This window comes from Myotis brandtii, unplaced genomic scaffold (assembly GCF_000412655.1).
Source record: "Myotis brandtii unplaced genomic scaffold, ASM41265v1 scaffold46, whole genome shotgun sequence".
In the NCBI taxonomy this organism is placed as follows: Eukaryota; Metazoa; Chordata; class Mammalia; order Chiroptera; family Vespertilionidae; genus Myotis; species Myotis brandtii.
Genome location: NW_005367587.1, coordinates 6,892,216 through 6,910,697, shown reverse-complemented (window position 1 = coordinate 6,910,697; position 18,482 = coordinate 6,892,216). Strand labels below are relative to the sequence as shown.

The 18,482-nt window shown below is 39.8% G+C and overlaps 2 protein-coding genes across 4 annotated transcripts in view; one reads left to right on the top strand and one right to left on the bottom strand.

Annotated features, from left to right (window-relative positions):
• The window catches only part of EAF2 (ELL associated factor 2), a 32,939-nt gene extending 21,550 nt beyond the window's left edge, over nt 1-11,389 (bottom strand). The window contains exons 1-2 of one of the 3 annotated variants that reach the window (XM_005875370.2): nt 11,196-11,389; nt 1,796-1,890 (exon numbers count right to left, since the gene is read on the bottom strand). In XM_005875370.2, the coding sequence (XP_005875432.1) occupies nt 1,796-1,890; nt 11,196-11,292 (192 nt within the window). In that variant the 5' untranslated portion in view covers nt 11,293-11,389. The remainder of the gene's footprint in view (nt 1-1,795; nt 1,891-11,195) is intronic. The other 2 variants (XM_014546950.1, XM_014546951.1) reach the window with 2 other exon arrangements.
• A 123-nt stretch (nt 11,390-11,512) lies between these two features.
• Nucleotides 11,513-18,482, top strand: part of IQCB1 (IQ motif containing B1) — a 41,102-nt gene continuing 34,132 nt past the window's right edge. Inside the window, exons 1-4 of the mRNA XM_005875369.2 lie at nt 11,513-11,614; nt 12,077-12,160; nt 16,611-16,719; nt 18,171-18,333. Coding sequence (XP_005875431.1) covers nt 16,623-16,719; nt 18,171-18,333 — 260 coding nt within the window. The 5' untranslated portion in view covers nt 11,513-11,614; nt 12,077-12,160; nt 16,611-16,622. The remainder of the gene's footprint in view (nt 11,615-12,076; nt 12,161-16,610; nt 16,720-18,170; nt 18,334-18,482) is intronic.

Sequence of the window (18,482 nt, the reverse complement as noted above, 5' to 3'; positions counted from 1 at the left end):
AGGGTGGGGTGGGAACCGGGTGGAGGGGAGCTATGGGGGGAAAAAAGAGGAACAACTGTAATAATCTGAACAATAAAGAATTAATTTAAAAACTAAATAAATAAAAGCATAATATGCTAATTAGATGGGACATCTTTCCGGATGAAGCTGGGGCTGCAAGGGCCAAGCCCCTTGCACGAATTTCATGCATTGGGCCTCTAGTAGTATAATAAAAGTTCTATTTTATGGGATGACTCCAAGCTTCTAGCCATTTTTACCAGGATGATAAAAATGAATTCATAAAGAAAATAGGAGAAACTAAATGCCTCAAACTAATAATCATTACAGTTCCATAAAATACCCACAAAATTAAGAACTCTGAAGAGTAAACCTCCTACTTGTTTTTTTAAAAAGTTCTTTAATTAAGAAGGAAAAATTCACAAAGTTCAGTTGAAATTGTAAATTCTATTCTTATTCATAATTATTTAAGGACTGCAAGAAGAAAAAAATATTTGCTCTTGATAGGTGGTAATTTTAACAATTCTCTTTCATTCTATCTGTCTAAAAGAGTTACAGGATAAGTTCAAACACTTATGCATTGCACAAAGGTCCTTTACTACCTGATTATTAAATACCTTTCCACCTCTCAGTATGTCCCCAAATGCACCCACCTAGCCGAAGTAGTTTATATATAGATCTTCAAATGTAATAGGCTCTTCAGTTGCTTTGTCTTAGACCAGTGGTTCTCAACCTTCCTAATGCTGCGACCCTTTAATACAGTTCCTCATGTTGTGGTGACCCCCAATTTCATTGTTACAAATTGAACATAATTAAAGCATAGTGATTAATCACAACAACAATATGTAATTATATATGTGTTTTCCCATGGTCTTAGGTGACCCCTGTGAAAGGGTCGTTTGACCCCCAAAGGGGTTGCGACCCACAGGTTGAGAACCGCTGTCTTAGACCATTATCTTTTTCTTTTCTCTGCCTAAAATGTCCTTTCCTCTATTCTTCAACTAGGCAACTTCAAAACAGTATGTACTCTTGTCTCATTTCCCTCTCCTGGCTGAGTTACCTCACTTTTGTACTCCCATAATACTCTGTATATACTCTTGTGATAGTCCTTATGTTTCTATATTATAATCCATTATTTCCTGTCTTCCTCATTAAATAACATTTTTTAGGACACTGACCATGTCTAATATATCTCTGTATTCCCAATAGCTACCTAATGCATGAATTGTGTAATTATTTAATTTAAATTCAGTGGGAATCTTACAAAAATATCCCTTTAGTCAAAATATATAGAAATAGGTCAGTCGGCATGGCTCAGTGGATTGAGCATCGTCCCCTGAACTACGAGGTTGCTGGTTCGATTCCGGTCAGGCATATGCCCGGGGTGTGGCCTCAATCCCCAGTAGGGTGCATGCAGGAGGCAGCCCATTGATGTTTCTCTATCATCGATGTTTCTCTCTTCTCTCCTTCTCCCTTACCCTCTCTCTAAAAAATCAATAAAATTTAAAAAAATAAGTTAAATAAATAAATAAATATATAGAAATACTGCCCAGCCAGCATGGCTCAGTGGTTGAGTGTCAATCTATGAACCAGGTCACAGTTTGATTCCTGGTCAGGGCACATGGCAAATGCCTGGGTTGCAGGCTTATTCCCCAGTGTGGGCCATGCAGTAGGCAAGTGATTAATGATTCTCTCTCACCATTGATGTTTCTGTCTCTCTCCCTCTCCCTTCCTCTCTGAAATCAATAAAAATATATTTAAAATAAATATATATATATACATATATATATATACTCACTTCTATATTTGGCAGAGTTATTGTCACCTGTTCACCTTTGCCGACCTCAAGTTCTCCTTCACAAGAAGTGTCAACAGAAGCAGGTTTGAAGTCATCTAAAAATAGATATAGATACAGATTTTTATAAGATGGAACAATACCCTATTACTTAGATATGAGCATGTGTCAGAGTGATAAATCATTTTTCAACAACCAGTAATTAAAATGGTTTAAAAGAGTCTTTATATTACAAATAAACAAACAAAATACAATCCAGTTTACTTCTGTATGTATAATAAGGAACCACAAAATTCAGCTAGAATAAAAAGATGAGAGGCTGGCCAACAACCTCTGATATCAGTTTCATGATATCAACATCAATGGGGAGAGAAGACAACGATATCTTCTTTTATAATATCTTTTCAGAGACATCTCCTTCCATTCTTGCCTCATTCAAACTAGCTTCTAATCAACAAAAGGCTAAACTATCAAAGTACCTAGAGCTTGCCCTTCTTTTCTCTGTGCTTTTGCTCTCTTAGAATTGGAATCCTATTTTAAAATTCCCTCTTCTATGAAGGGGTCTCTGTGTTTAGCCCTTTCCCTGTTCTCCAAAATCTCAACTCTTATCGATTTCTGTAGCATTTACCAAATCACTTATGAAAATCTAACATATATTACCTGAAATTATTTAACTCTTTGTGTCCTATTGAACTGTAATATTTATTTAGTTATTTTTAATTTATTGGGGTGACACTGTTAACAAAATTATACAGGTTTTAAATGCACAATTCTATAACACATCATCTGTACACTGTATTATGTGGTCACCACCTCAAGTCAAGTCTCCATAACATTTGTTTATTTATTTTTTTACTTATTTTTTAATCCTCACCTGAGGATATTTTTCCTTGATTTTTAGAGAGAGTGGAAGAGAGAGGAAAAGACAGAGAGAAATATCAATGTAAGAGAAACACATCAATTGGTGGCCTCCTGCTCTTGACCGGAATCGAACCCGGAACCCTTCGGTCTGCACGCTGATGCTCTATCCACTGAGCCAAACCAGCTAGGGCAAGTCTCCATAACTTTTTTTCCCAAATTGTTTTTAAAAAATAATTCTTTATTGTTGAAAGTATTACATATGTCCCCTTTTTACCCCCACTAACCCCCCTCCAGCCTGTCCCCGCCCCCCCGAGTCTCCATAACTTTTAAAGCACAATGCCTCATATTTGAATTCCTTCAGAATTGTGGCTCCTAACACAATGTCTTTAATATAATGGGTTCCTAAGAGATCTTCATAACTGAATCTGGTTCATATTCCTTCTCTGAACCACCTCCAAACTTCTTTCTAAAAAATATTTTTATTGAATTTTAGAAAAAGTAAAAGAGAGAGGGGGGAAGACAAACATCGATGTGAGAGCAGAACATCAATCAGCTGCCTCCTGCATGCCCCCTATTGGGGAATCCAGCCCACAACTCTTTTGATGCATGAGTTGATGCCCAACCAACTGAACCACACCAAATATTTTTATTGTGTTCATAGAGGAAGGGAGAGGGAGAGAGAGATAGAAACATCAATGATGCAAGAGAATCATTGATGGGCTGCCTCCTGCACGCCCCCTACTGGGGATGGAGCCCGTAACCCATGTGCCCTTGACCAGATTTGAACCTGGGACTCTTCAGTCCTCAGGCTGATGCCCTATCCACTGAACCAAACCAGCTAGGGCACTAATTTTTAAAAAAATATATTTTATTGATTTTTTACATAGAGGAAGGGAGAGGAATAGAGAGTTAGAAACATTGATGAGAGAGAAACATCGATCAGCTGCCTCCTGCAAACCCCCTACTGGGGATGTGTCCGCAAACAAGGTACATGCCCTTGACCTGAATCAAACCTGGAACCCTTTGGTCCGCAGGCCTACTCTCTATCCACTGAGCCAAACTGGTTAGGGCCAAATTTATTTTTAAGTATAAAGTAATTTAAGTTAAATTATGTGTTTGTTTTCTAATTGTTTACTGAGGAACAGATTCATCTTTACTGCAAGACTATCATTTCTTTAGGGTGGATATTGCCATATACTTTCTGTACTTTCCACTAGTATGCTTCTGTTCTCAGAGAGGGCGCTCATTACTTAATATTTGACAACAAAGACAATTCTCTGTAATAAATATGCCAAACATTAATTAGCGGTTCTCAACCTGTGGGTCGTGACCATCGGAAAACACATATAGCATATCAGATATTTACATTACGATTCATAACAGCAGCAAAATTACAGTTATGAAGTAGCAACAAAAATAATTTTATGGTTGGGGGTCACCACAACATGAGGAACTGTATTAAAGGGTCGTGGCATTAGGAAGGTTGAGAACCACTGCATGGCCCTCTGACCTCCCATGTTTTTGAGACAGTGACACAAAGGATAATACTGGGAGATATGACTGTCATTTGACACCACTAAATAATGCTTTGAAGTTGGACAGGTAACCCAAGGCAGTGAGGCAGACCGGTGGGAACCCTAGTGACCCAGAGAATGACTAAGCCCAATCTCAAGAGGACAACTACAACTCGGCTCCAGCCAACCACTGCCAAAAGGAATATGGGCTAGGTATTGCCAGGTTATCTTCTGATTTTTTAAAAAGATAAGCTGGTAATTCAGATTTTTGTATAGTAGGTCTTGATTGTTAGGTATTTACAACTAATTCATATTAGTTGTAAATAGTTAACTGTGTGGGCCAAGCAAAACATCTCAAAAGTAAAATTCAGCCAATAGGCTGTTAATCTAGATCTTCGGTTTTAGTGTTTAAAAACTGATTATTTTTATTTATAATAAATCATCACCTTTTAATCTTTAAAACATCTCTTTAAATTGAATACTCTCACCCATATTTTACAATGGGGCACTCCTCTGTAATACTAGTAAATCCAGTAAAAGATCAAGTCAGGAACTCAAGTCACATACTCTATCCCAGGGGTGGGCAAACTTTTGACTCGAGGGCCACAATGGGTTCTTAAACTGGACCGGAGGGCCGGAACAAAAGCATGGATGGAGTGTTTGTGTGAACTAATATAAATTCAAAGTAAACATCATTACAAAAAAGGGTACGGTCTTTTTTTTTTTAGTTTTATTCATTTCAAAAGGGCCGGATCCTTGCCCACGGCTGCTCTAGAGTGATGCTTTCTTAATGCAAAATCCTATCTAATAATAGACAAACATGGTAATTGACCGTACCTTCGCTATGCCTCCCATTGGCTAATCAGCAAGATATGCAAATTAACCGCCAACAAAGATGGCGGTTAATTTGCATATATAGGCATGAAGCGGCAGAGCGAAGACTGAAGGCGGCTCCAGCCGGAGCAGCAAAGGCTTGAAGGCAGCTCCGGCCGGAACGAAGGCCTGGGTCCCGGGTGCCGGAGGAAAACCGGTGCCAGCAGCCAGGGGAAGGGAAGGCCTATTGCAGGAATCTTTTCGTGCAACAGGCCTCTAGTATTATATAGCCTCTTTGCCTTATATCTACAATTCTTCACTTTTGTATATGTGTATGTGTTGCGGGGGGGCGGGGGGGTAGTGTTAGGATATGAGGAACAGTCATAGGTCCCTATAGGTATCTGATGAAAATTATAAACCAGCTATAGATCCTCTCCACAAAAAAGTATACATAAATATGCATATCAAATACTGTATAATTTCAAAAGATTTACAAGCCCCTAAGCCTGTCCATAAATGCCTATAGTATCTGAGATAACCAAAAAGACAGTGTGCTCAAAATATCTGTAGATTTACTTAATGATAAGCATGAGCTTAAAATCAATAAGTCTAAAAATGGGCAAAGGACATAAATAAACACTTCTCCAACGAGGACATACAGATGGCCCAGAGACATATAAAAAAATGCTCAGTCACTGATCATGAAAGAGATGCAAATTAAAACAACAATGAGGTATCATCTCATACCTGTCAGAATAGTACCAAAAATCAACAAATGACAAGTGCTGGTGAGGTTGTGGAGAAAAGGGAATCCTAGTACACTGCTGGTGGGAATGCAGACTGGTGCAGCCATTATGGAAAACAGTATGGAGTTTCCTCACAAAATTAAATATGGAACTGCCATTTGACCCAGTATCCCATTCCTAGGAATATATCCTAAGAAACCCAAAATAACAATCAGAAAGAATGTATGCATCCTATGTTCACAGCAGCACAATTTATAATAGCTAAGATCTGGAAACAGCCCAAGTGCCCATCAGTAGATGAGTAGATAAAAAAAGCTGTGGTACATTTATACCATGGAATACTATGCAGCAGTAAAAAAGAAGAATCTCTTACCCTCTGAGACAGCATGGAGGGAGACCTGGAGAGTATCATGCTAAGTGAAATAAGTCAGTCAGAGAAAGAGAAGTATCACATGATCTTACTCATATATGGAATCTAAGTAACAAAATAAACTGATGAACAGAGTGGGTCCAGAGACACAGAAGCATAGAACAGAGTGCAGAATCTCAGAGGAAAGGCGGGGGAAGCTGGGTGGGTGGGAGGTAATCAACCAAGGACCTTGTATGCATATATACATGGCCCATGGACACATGGGGTGGTGAGAACCTGGGGAGGGGCAGGGGCAGGCTGGAGAGGATCAATGGGGAAAAAAAGGGGACATAAATAATACTTTCAACAATAAAGAATTATCCTATATAATAAAAGCCTAATATACTAAGTGTCCAGTTGTCCAGTCGTCAGTTCAACCAATCAAAGCATAATATGCTAATGAAATGCTAAGGCTGCTCCACCGCTCGCTATAACATGCACTGACCACCAGGGGGAAGACGCTCTGAACGGTAGGTTAGCTTGCTGCTGGTGTCTGGCCAATCGGGACTAAGCAAGATGGGCTGGACACCCCCTGCCGTGCCCCTTCCCAGCCCTTATCATGTACCGGTGGGGTCTCTCGGCCTGGCCTGCACCCTCTTGCAATCTGGGAGCCCTCAGGGGATGTCGGAGAGCCAATTCTGCCTGATCCCGCTCAATGCAGGAGCTGGCCCCTGGTGGTAAGTGTACTCCCACAGGGGGAATGCCACTCAGCCAGAAGCCGGGCTCATGGCTGGTGAGCACAGTGGTGTTGGCAGGAGCCTCTCCCACCTCTGCAGCAGCGCTAAGGATGTCCGACTGACGGCTGGGAGCGGGCCTAGGCTGGCAGTCGGACATCCCCCAAGGGCTCTTGGGCTGAAGGACCCCCTCCCCCGAGTGCATGATTTTCATGCACCGGGCCTCTAGTTTACAAATAAAATAAAATAAATAAGTCTATCAAAACTATTCTGAACCTATTTGCATTTCTATTATTCTATTAAGATAAATTTCACTTTTTATTATGTTATTTAAGCAATGTCTTTTATTTACCTTCAAACAAAAAGTTTTTTTAAAAAAATGTTGGTTTTTTATCAGAGAGAGAGAAAGAGAGAGAGAGAGAGAGAAAGGGAGAGGGAGCGAGAAAAGCATCCAAGAGAGAGAGAAACATGGATCAGCTGCCTCCGCCTGCACGCCCCCTACTGGGGATGGAGCCAGCAACCAGGGTATATGCCCTGACCAGGGAATCCAACCTGTGACCTTTTGGTGCATGGGACTAAGCTCAACCAACTGAGCCACACCAGCTAAGGCAAAACAAGTTTTTTAAAAAGTAGACAACTTTTCAGGTTCAAGGGGTTAAATATAGCTCTAGAATTTTAGAATTTGTTGAATAATCTCATCTTCATGCTTTCTATATGCTTCCAAATGTTAAATGCATTCTCTTGTAAGTTGCTGATTCCAAACTAAATAGTTTATTTCTTTCAGTTCTCCTTGGTTTGGAAATTTCACCACCAATTTTACTGTTATTTTTTCTCTCTGGATTTCCTTCATCTATGTTATTTTCTTTGGCTTTATAATACAATTACTTATCCTATATAATAAAAGGCTAATATCCAAATCTACTGAACAGCAGAATGACTGGTCACTATGACGTGCACTGACCACCAGAAGTCAGACGCTCAACACAGGAGCTGCCCCCTGATGGTCAGTGCGTCCCCACAGGGGGAGCCAGAAGCCGGGTTCACAGCTGGCGAGCACAGCGGCAGTTGCAGGAGCCTCTCCCGCCTCTGCGGCAGCACTAAGGACCCCTCAGGGGATGTCCACCTGCTGGCTTAGGCCCGCTCCCTGACTGCGAGAGGGCACAGGCCGAGCTAAGGGACGCCCCGAGTGCATGAATTTCATGCACCGGGCTTCTAGTATTTAATTAAATATAGAAATACTCTGACTGCTTCAACAACAAGAATAAAACCAAAGAGCTGAAAACCTTTCTAATGTCTTCCACAGGACTAAGAGTGTATTCACACATCTGGGTTTATCGTGGTTGTTGTTTAGTTTATTTTCATTCTTGTAGGTGGATCATCTGATTCTCAGACTCTTAAGCCACAATTCCAGCATTTTGAGAACTTTTACAAATGAAAGGCTTTGAAACCCCTGCAAAGTGCTTTTCAAAGGCTATTTTTATTCACTTAATTTTGGGTTCACACCCTTAAAAAGAGAATATACACCCAAGTTAGATGAACATATATTCTTGAGCAAATTTTTATTATCTTAAATTCTGTAATTTGGAAAATAAAGACTACTGTATACCTGAGAAAGAAGAGGAAAGAAGAGAGGTAATACTAGTTGAGAGAAAGTCCTGGGGAAACAAGATAATAACTACAACATACCTTTGTAAAATGGGACTGAAGAAGGCAAGAAACTTTATAGCCAGCACTTACTGTCTCACTGTGGGGAGCTTAGAACAACAAAGTATGGAGAAGAACTCAAGGGGCATTGTTTAAGAGCCTCTGTTTACAAATATCTCCCCCATTTATTCCATCAATTGAATATTGATTTTCTTAACAAAACCCTTTATAAAATGTAAGTATATCCTTGGAAAATTAGAAGCCTATTGGTTCTTCATATCTTTACTATGAGTCAATAGAATTAGATTGTCTAAAACTTACTAAACATTTGGGGAATGTAAGTTCTAATGCGGTGTTTTGGTTGAAGCATGGAACACCTCAGAGTAAAAACCATAAAGACCTCTGGATGGTCTAGGACCGTGGTCGGCAAACTGCAGCTTGCGAGCCACATGCGGCTTTTTGGCCCCTTGAGTGTGGCTCTTCCTAAGCCTTAGGAGTACTCTAATTAAGTTAATAACAATGTACCTACCTATATAGTTTAAGTTTAAAAAATTTGGCTCTCAAAAGAAATTTCAATCGTTGCACTGTTGTTATTTGGCTCTGTTGACTAATGAGTTTGCCGACCACTGGTCTAGGAGCAGGAAGACTAAGAAAAATGTAAAACTGAGACACTAGACACCAAGGAAGGGCAGAGCTGGGGAAAGGAAGTGAAAAAATACCTACTTTACAATTTTGGCACAGAAAAATAAGAGGTTATGACTCAATGATCTCAAAGTTTCCTTTCCGCTCTTTAATTTTATGAGGGCTATTATGCAAAGAATGAATGAATGTTTTACATACCAAATCATAATATGCTATATTTTCCTTTCTGTAATCTGTATCATCCAACTATTAAAACAAAAGAGCTCCCTTTTCAACCTCAACAACACAAAAAAGAATAGGACTTAAACATAAGACGGGAAACCATAAAAATACTAGAGGAATCCACAGGCAGCAAAATCTCAAACATATGCCAAAGCAATTTCTTCACTGATACTGCTCCTAGGGCCATGGAAACTAAAGAGAAAATAAACAAATGGAACTACATCAAAATAAAAAAACTTTTGCACAGCAAAAGAAACCATCAACAAAACAATAAGAAAGCCCACTGCATGGGAGAACATATTTGCCAATGTTATATCCGATAAGGGTTTAATTTCCAACATTTACAGGGAACTCATACAACTTAACAAAAGGAAGATAAACAACCCAATCAAAAAATGGGCAATGGACCTAAATAGATACTTTTCGAAAGAAGACAGAAGGAAGGCCAAGAGACATATGAAAACATGCTCGAAGTCACTAATCATCCGAGAGATGCAAATCAAAACGACAATGTGGTACCATCTCACACCTGTCAGAATGGCTATCATCAACAAATCAACAAACGACAAGTGCTGGAGAGGATGTGGAGAAAAAGGAACCCTGGTGCACTGCTGGTGGGAATGCAGACTGGGGCAGCCACTATGGAAGACAGTATGGAGTTTCCTCAAAAAACTGGAAATGGAACTCCCATTTGACCCTGTGATCCCACTTCTAGGAACATATCCCAAGAAACCAGAAACACCAATCAGAAAGGATATATGCACCCATATGTTCATAGCAGCACAATTCACCATAGCTAAGATCTGGAAACAGCCTAAGTGCCTATCAGCAGATGAATGGATTAGAAAACTGTGGTACATCTACACGATGGAATACTATGCTGCTGTAAAAAAGGAGTTCTTACCATTTGCAACAGCATGGATGGAACTGGAGAGCATTATGCTAAGCAAAATAAGCCAGTCAATGAAGGAAAAATACCACATGATCTCACTCATTTGTGGAATATAATGAACAACATAAACTGCTGAACAAAAACAGATCCAGAGACAGAGATGCAGCGATCAGAACGTCAAACCTCAGAGGGAAGGTAGGAGAGGGTGGGGGTAAGGGGGAGAAACCAGCCAAAGGACTTGTATGCATGCATATAAGCCTGACCAATGGACACAGACACCAGGGGGGTGAGGGCATGAGTGGAGGGGTAATGGGGGGATAAGGACACATATGTAATACCTTAATCAATAAAGAAATTAAAAGTAAAAAAACTAGTTCCAGAAGACAACCAAAAGGAAATCAAAAGGAGAAATCACAGGGAGGTAAATATCTTTCCAATAAAGAATAACACACCCTCCAATACTTTGATGATCAATATTTGATCATCAGGAATCCAAAAGAGATGCAGATTATTAGAGTGGTTCAGAACCTCTCCCCAGGAACACACTAAATAAGAACCCTAATTAGCCAAACAGAAAAAGTGACGGGAAAAAAAAAGGATGACTTATCCACCAGCCTCAAGGCATGCCCTTCCCTCTGTCTAAACTGGGTCCTCTGCTCCCTTCCATTTGCCACCTGGGCTGTTTTCCTTTCCACCTTCGTATCGCCCAGCAGTCACGTCTGTCTCCACAGTCACTGCTGCAGACCCTCTTCACAAAGTTCCCCTTTCGCCTGCTGGTTTTACTGAAATCTCTCTGTCCAGGGTTTCTCCACACCTGCTCCTTCCCCCGACGCCCCTAGGACTCCAGGCAGGGCGGTGGATCTTGCGGGCCGCCCCGTTCTCCAGCAAAATTAAGGGAGTCCGTGGCAACACAACTCGGAGACGTTTGTACCTCCAAACCCCCATCCCCAGAGCTCCCCCCTTTCCCCGGGATTGTCCTCACTCACAGCGCACCGTGTGGAAGGCGCATCGCGGCTGCTTCTCAAAACTGTCGCCCAATTTGAGAATCCGCTCGCGACTGTCGACGTACCAGGGTCCATTCATTATTCTCCGTCGGCTCCGACTTTGCCTTCGACGCGGACGCGCCTCTGGACCATCTGCCACCTCAGCCTGAGGAGCAGCGTTCGCGACCGCCGGAGCGGCCAACCCAGACTCCGCCCCGCGCCCAACGCGCGCGCCCACTGGGAGCATTTCGAGTGCTGATTGGCTGCCTGGCGAAAGGCGCCCCGCCCCTTGGCTCTAGAATCCCGGTCCCGCCTCCAGGCCTTTTCCCGCGTTGCGACGCACGCCGCTCCGGGAACGCCGTGCCACGGGGGTGCGCGGCGGGTGTGGGGTCTTTCGGTGGAGGAACGCAGAGCGGGATGAGGTAACGGGCCTGAGGTGGCGGCTGGGGAAGGAGAGGGCCCCGAGGTACCAAGAGGCGGGGGCGCCAGACTTCTGGAGCTAGTGACCCGGACTGCGGGAGCTCTGAACGGGAGAATGGGCCTGCTGCACGCCCGTTCTGTGGAGATTTAGCCTGGAAACTGAGGCCCGGGGAGGGGCGGACTCGGGGCCCGAGGCCTGGTAGCGCCGAAGTTGGTTCTAGAATCAGGAGTGAAGGAGCTCGCGGCCTCAGAGCCTCGGTCCCGGGACCTGACTGGAAGGCGACGCCGTTACCTAGGCAATCGTTTTCTGACTTATTTCCAGAGGAAGTTCTCCGCGCGATTAGGTCCCACAGGTTCAGGTCGCGTGAAGCGAGGCGGGGAAAAGATTCGGAGTTCGAAACTGCAGATGTTTAGAATCAATTGCAACTCCATTGCCCTGGGTTGTCTTTTTATTTCCCTCACAGTGATCCGTGGAGGCAGTAAACCGCGCAGCCGAGACGACCAGGTTCCTGAAGGATCAAGGCCGGAGCTTGTGCTCTGGCAACAGGGTAATAGCATTTATAGTAGAAAATAATTCTTTCCTTTTTTTTTCTGTCAGAAAGTTCATGAGTTTAGTAGTGATAAAGATGAGGGAAGTGTTGTCTTAGAGGAGAAGCACTTCCAAAAAGGTTAATAATGTAATAAAACTCTACTCCCTTACTTAACTAATACCTTAGCCAGATTTGTCAATGTATTGTCCTAGGCAGGTAGATGAATGCCTCCCAGAATCTATCGACTTATCTAAATGCGACTCTTTTTTTTTTTCATTTTCTTTTTTCTTTTTTCTAAATGCGACTCTTTTAAGGTGAAGGTGTACTGAGACATGGTTGTGCGGTGGTGAAGTCAAACCCAGAATCTTTGGGTTCGAACTTCATACTTGACAGTGTGACTTTGTGCAAACAAAAGTGAAGTATGCTCATTGTAAAAATTGGGGGAGAAAATAATAGTTCTTACACCTTAGAGTTGTTGAGAGAATCAAATGAGTTAATACATGAAAGCATTTAAAGCTCAATGTAATAAAAGCTCTCCAAGTGGTTATTATTATCGAGAATATACTATCATACAACATTTTAGGGCCATCCTCAGTGACTGCCTTCTCTTCTAAATCTTGAATTATTCTAGGAAGAAGGAATTGCTGCTTTATTTTACAAACAAGAAAACTGGTTCAGGGAAGCCCAGTCTTTTGACTCTATGATCTGTATTATCTTCTGTGTCATACCTTTGGCACTTAACATTTTATGTAATTATTTTATTTTACATATATGAATGTGTGTGTGTGTGTGTGTACTTTTCCTTCCCAATCAGCACATTGGAGGGAATATGTCCTAAATAAAATCTTTGTGACCCTTGCATCGAATATAGTGTCCCCCCACATGTTGGGTGATAGTGATAATGTTTCAGCGATGTTTTATTATGTTAGCCAGAGAGCAAGAACAGTGTTTTAAGCCTATTTTACCTAAAAAGGCTTCCAACCAGAAATCTGAGGTTTCCATTTTTGTGTAACAAGGAGAAAAGCATAGGGTCAAGAAATGGAGTTTTAGAAATCCCAAAGTTGGTGCCTTTATTTGTTCTCTCAAGATATACTCATTAAGTTTCTACCCTATGCCAAGCTCTAGTCTCACCTCTTGGGAATATAGCAATGAACCAGAGAGAAGCAGGCAGCTATCAAAGGTGGAATGAGTTTTGCCCTCATAAAGCTTACATTCTAGTGTGAATTTTCTCCAAATTATGTTGTACCAGCCTAGGAATGAGCAAATAGATTAATGAACTACATAAAATCCAAAAATATACTCAAGTGGAATTTCAGATAGTTTCTGTTATATCTGTCCATGACTAATTATCTCAGGAATTTATGACAGCCATGTGCATTTGTTCTTATTTCACCAGTAACCTCATCTAACTTAAAAAATTTAGTTAGATTCCCATCTACACCATTCAGAAAAATAACTTACATATGTACTGGAGATATAAATAAATAAGTTAAATGAAAATACAAAACCATAAAAATAGGAGAATATATATTTAGGTCTTTGGATAGGGAGCATGACACCAATGGCAGGAGCCATAAAGGAAAAGATTATTATGCTTGACTACATAAAAATTGTAAAACTGATAAATCCAACTTCAAGGAAAATTCATCTTACAAAGTACCAGATGAGTGCATAAAGACATGTACCAGGGTACATTAATACTCATTACCGCATTACTGATTATAGCATACACTCTGAATGACTTCCAGTAGAGGAGATGTTTAAATATACAGCCCCCTTCTCACCCTCAATGGATGCCTGTAACCACAGGTGCATCAAACCATACATATACTATATTTTTTTCCTATGTATCTATACTAATGATGAAGTTTACCAGTATAAATTAAGCACAGTAAAAGTTTACTAACAATAACTAATAATAATATAGAACAATTATAACAAACTAATAAAAGTTATGTGAATGTGGTCTCTCTCTCAAAATATCTTATTGTACGGTAATCACCTTTTTACCTTAAGAAAGCACTTTATAGCTTCTCTTTGACATATCCAAATTGGCCAGCATTACTACTCTTGTACTTTGGGGCCATTGTTTAGTAAAATAAGGGTTACTTGAATACAAGCACTGCAATACCAGAACAGCCTTATGTCATCACCAAGAAGGCTACTAAGTGACTAGTTGGCAGAAAGAGTTTGGAGACACTGGACAAAGGGATGATTCACATCCAGGGCAGAAGGGAGTGAGATGGTACAAGATTTCTTCTATTTCATACTATTTAGAATGGTCTGCAACTTAAAAATAATGAATTGTTTATTTCTGGAATTTTCCATTTAATATTTCTGGGCCTCTGTTACCGCGGGTAATTGAAACTGCAGAAAGTAAAACCATGGATAAAGGGGGAACTGCTGTATTTTGATTCACTCTGATAGAGGAAGCATAGCTTAATGTTGCCATTGGAAAGAATGAGGTATCTATACCCACGTTCTTGGAAAGTTGTATGCCTGCTATGTGCTGGAAGATGTGCTGGACTTTCTTTAAAATAGTTCCTGAAAATTTGTTTTTTTAAATGATTCATATTTTACCTAATAAGGAATGACTTGGGATGCATGTATTATGGCCAACTCTTCAATATAAAGGATGGACAAGTATGGTGAATAATAGCTAAAAAAATGATTTAGAATAGGTGATTTAGGTATGTTTTGTGTTTTTTACTGTTTTATATGGGAGGGAATATTATAAATATTGTAATTAAAACTGTAGACTTTGGAGTCAGACTGATTTGAATTTGAATGCATGCTGGTGGAACCATGACAAGTTTAAGTTCTTCAAGCTTTATTTTTCTTATCTGTAAAATGGAGATGATTATGGCTTACAGTCTTGTTATGAGGATTAAATAGGGTATGCATATAAAATATGGTACTTTTTTAAAGAGTGATATCTTTGAGCTTTGAATGCTTTAAATTATTTTTATAAAGAAAAGCTTTAGCAACAAATTGAATTGGGATGTGGATTTAAAACAGTGTTTAAGATAATTGATTTTATTCAGTCTGTTTTTATAAACAAGCTTTGATTATTTTATAATTAAGCAGCATTTCTGAGTTGGGTGTTGGGGATCTCCAAGACTAATCCCAGATTCAGTGATTTGATAGGAGGGCTCACAGTTCTCAGGATATCACCGTATTCATGACAGTGATTTACTTATTTGTAATATTTTTTTATTGATTTCAGAGAGGAAAGGAGAGGGGGAGACATATAGAAACATCAATGATGAGAGAGAATCAGTTGGCTGCCTCCTGCACGCCCCCTATTGGGGATTGATCCCGCAACCCGGGCATGTGCTCTGACTGGGAATCCAACTGTGACCTCCTGGTTCATAGGTTGGCACTGAGCCATGCCGGCTGGGTTGTGATTTATTATAGTGATGAAAAGATACAAAACAAAATCAAAAGAAAAAGGCCCATGGGGCAAGATCTAGAGCAGTGATGGCGAACCTATGACACGCGTGTCAGAGGTGACACGTGAACTCATTTTTTTGGTTGATTTTTCTTTGTTAAATGGCATCTAAATATATAAAACATCAAAAATATAAGTCTTTGTTTTACTATGGTTGCCAATATCAAAAAATTTCTATATGTGACATGGCACCAGAGTTAAGTTAGAGTTTTTCAAAATGCTGACACGCCGAGCTCAAAAGGTTCACCATCACTGATCTAGAGGAAAACAAGTACAGACTTCCAAAAGTCCTCTCCCAGTAGAGTCACATAGGACATTCTTAATTTCTCCTGCAATGAGTTGTGACAACATATTGAAGTGTTGTCTATCAGGGAAGCTCACTAGAGATTCAGTGACCAGAGTCTTTATTGGAGGATAGTTGTGTAGACAGTCTCTGTTACCATGTACCAGATTCCAAATTTCAGGTAAGAAAGTAGGCATTCAGCATAAATCACATGGTTTAGGCACAGTGAGTCATTCTTATTAGGGAATGGTAGAAACCTAAAATCCAAGTTCCTAGACACCAGCTGAGGACCAGCCTTGTAAGGAGACCTTTGAAAAAATAGCAGTCTCGGGCCTATGTTAGCTCTTTTATGCATATGCGATTTTTCTTTTATGATAAAGGAAAATTAATTCCTATCCTAGGATTGTTGTTCAGATTAGAAAAAGTGAATGTGAAGCCCCAGACACAGTTCCTGACTGTTAGTGAGTACACAATAAATAATACCTACTGTACTGTAGCTGTTACAGTAAAGTATAGGGGTCTCTTCTCTCTTTTAGAGGTACACTACTTAGGAAAACCAGAGTTTTCTATAAGGGAGAAATGAAAAACAAAATAAAACAAAATCTACCTTTCATTTCCCAAACAAAGCAAGTAACGTTAAGTTTTCATTTATATTGAAACTATATTTCAAAACTTTAGGGAGTAAATATTTTAGGGTATTTGACCTTTCTTTTCCTGATTCTGTTAAAATACAGGTGATATGAGAAATGAAGCCAGGTACAGACCCAAGAATTTTATCTCTAGCTGCTGAAGTTGCAAAAAGTCCTGAGCAGAATGTCCCTGTTATACTGTTGAAGTTAAAAGGTAAGAAAATCTTTTTGTGATTGGCTAACACTGTTTAAGGAATAAAACAATTCCATCATGGGTACAATTTTAGTATTTGTTTCTACAGTAAAATCTCACTATAATGGACTAATTCCAGCAAGGGGGTGTCTGTTAAAGCCCAAAGTCTATTATAGTATAAAGTAGGTTTTCCGAATGCATATGTTAAAAAATTGACAAATTAGTTTACCTGTTTTACTTATATAGACATGTTTGTGTAATTAAGCATGTATGAAAAGTTTAATTTCATAGAAAAGTTTTCTGTATGTATTACTATAATTTTAAATTTATACTGAATAGGTCTAGTAAATGTGTGCATTCACTAGTCACCATGAGTAAACAAAATGCACACAGCTGGGCTGTGGCTTAGCGCACGTTGGAACATTGGCTGGCATCCCTTAAACCTGCTGCAGAGCCCTAACTGGTTTGGCTCAGTGGATAGAGTGTTGGCCTGCAGACTGAACCGTCCCAGGTTCAATTCCGGTCAAGGGTATGTACCTTGGTTGTGGGCACATCCCCAGTAGGAGGTGTACAGGAAACAGCTGATGGATGTTTCTCTCTCGTCGATGTATCTAACTCTCTCTTCCTCTCTGTAAAAAAAAAAAAAATCAATAAAAAAACAAACAAGAAATACTTCAGAAAGTCACTCCATGCAACAACAGAACCAATTACCACTAGCGATGGGGTGTGATCACATGCTAATCATTTGAGGAACATGAATGAGCGGTGAATCTTGGATTTAAATATGTAGACTATAATTGTAGATACGTAATATTTATTTATGTTGGCAAAATTACTAGTATTTTTTCCAATATATGGCCTATTTGCTAAAATTTATTAAAAATAACTGAACTCATAATAAAAAATAACTTGTTAATTTAATTATAAGCAAATCTTCATTAAAACCATTTTAAAATTAACAGAGTGTTAATTTTCACATATGACATAAGGACTGGAAATTTTGTCCATTAAATCCAAAGCCCGGCCCTACCCAGTCTGGCTCAGTGAATAGCACATTGGCCTGCAGACTGAAGGGTCCCAAGTTCGATTCCAGTCAAGGGCATGGACCTCAATTGCAGGCTTGATCCTGGGCTCTGATCGGGGCTCATGTGGGAGGCAACCAATTGATGTCTCTCTCTCATACTGATGTTTCTGTCTCTTGTGTCTCTCCCCCTCCCTTCCACTCTCTCTAAAAATCAATGAAAAAATATCCTCAGGTGAGGATTAACAAAAAACAAACAAAAAATCCCAAGTCCATTAAATCGAGATCCTTAAAATAAAGGGTTCACTGTAATTTGTTCATGGAAACCTTAACATCATGATAAAGCAGTGCTTTCTCTTTTAAATTATTTTTAGTTACTATTCAACCTATAAAAAATAGTTTTTGAATTTATTAAGTAAAAGTAAGTATATCTTATTTTCTTTTGCCTTAGAAATAATAAACAACACACCTTTAGGAAGCTCAGAGTTGAAGAAAATCAAACAGGATATATATTGTTATGACCTCATTCGATATTGCCTCTTGGTGCTCAGTCAAGATTGTTCTCGAATCCAGGGTGGTTGGACTACAATTTCCCAGCTTACACAGATATTAAGGTAAAATGAAGCAATAAGTCTGTGTTCTTGGGAAATATATTGTTAGATTCTTATTTTCAACATTTGCTCCTTTTTATTCATTTGCCTAACAAGCATTGGCAGCCTCCTATTGTAGGTATGGTTGTACTTTTCTTTCACACTATATGTTG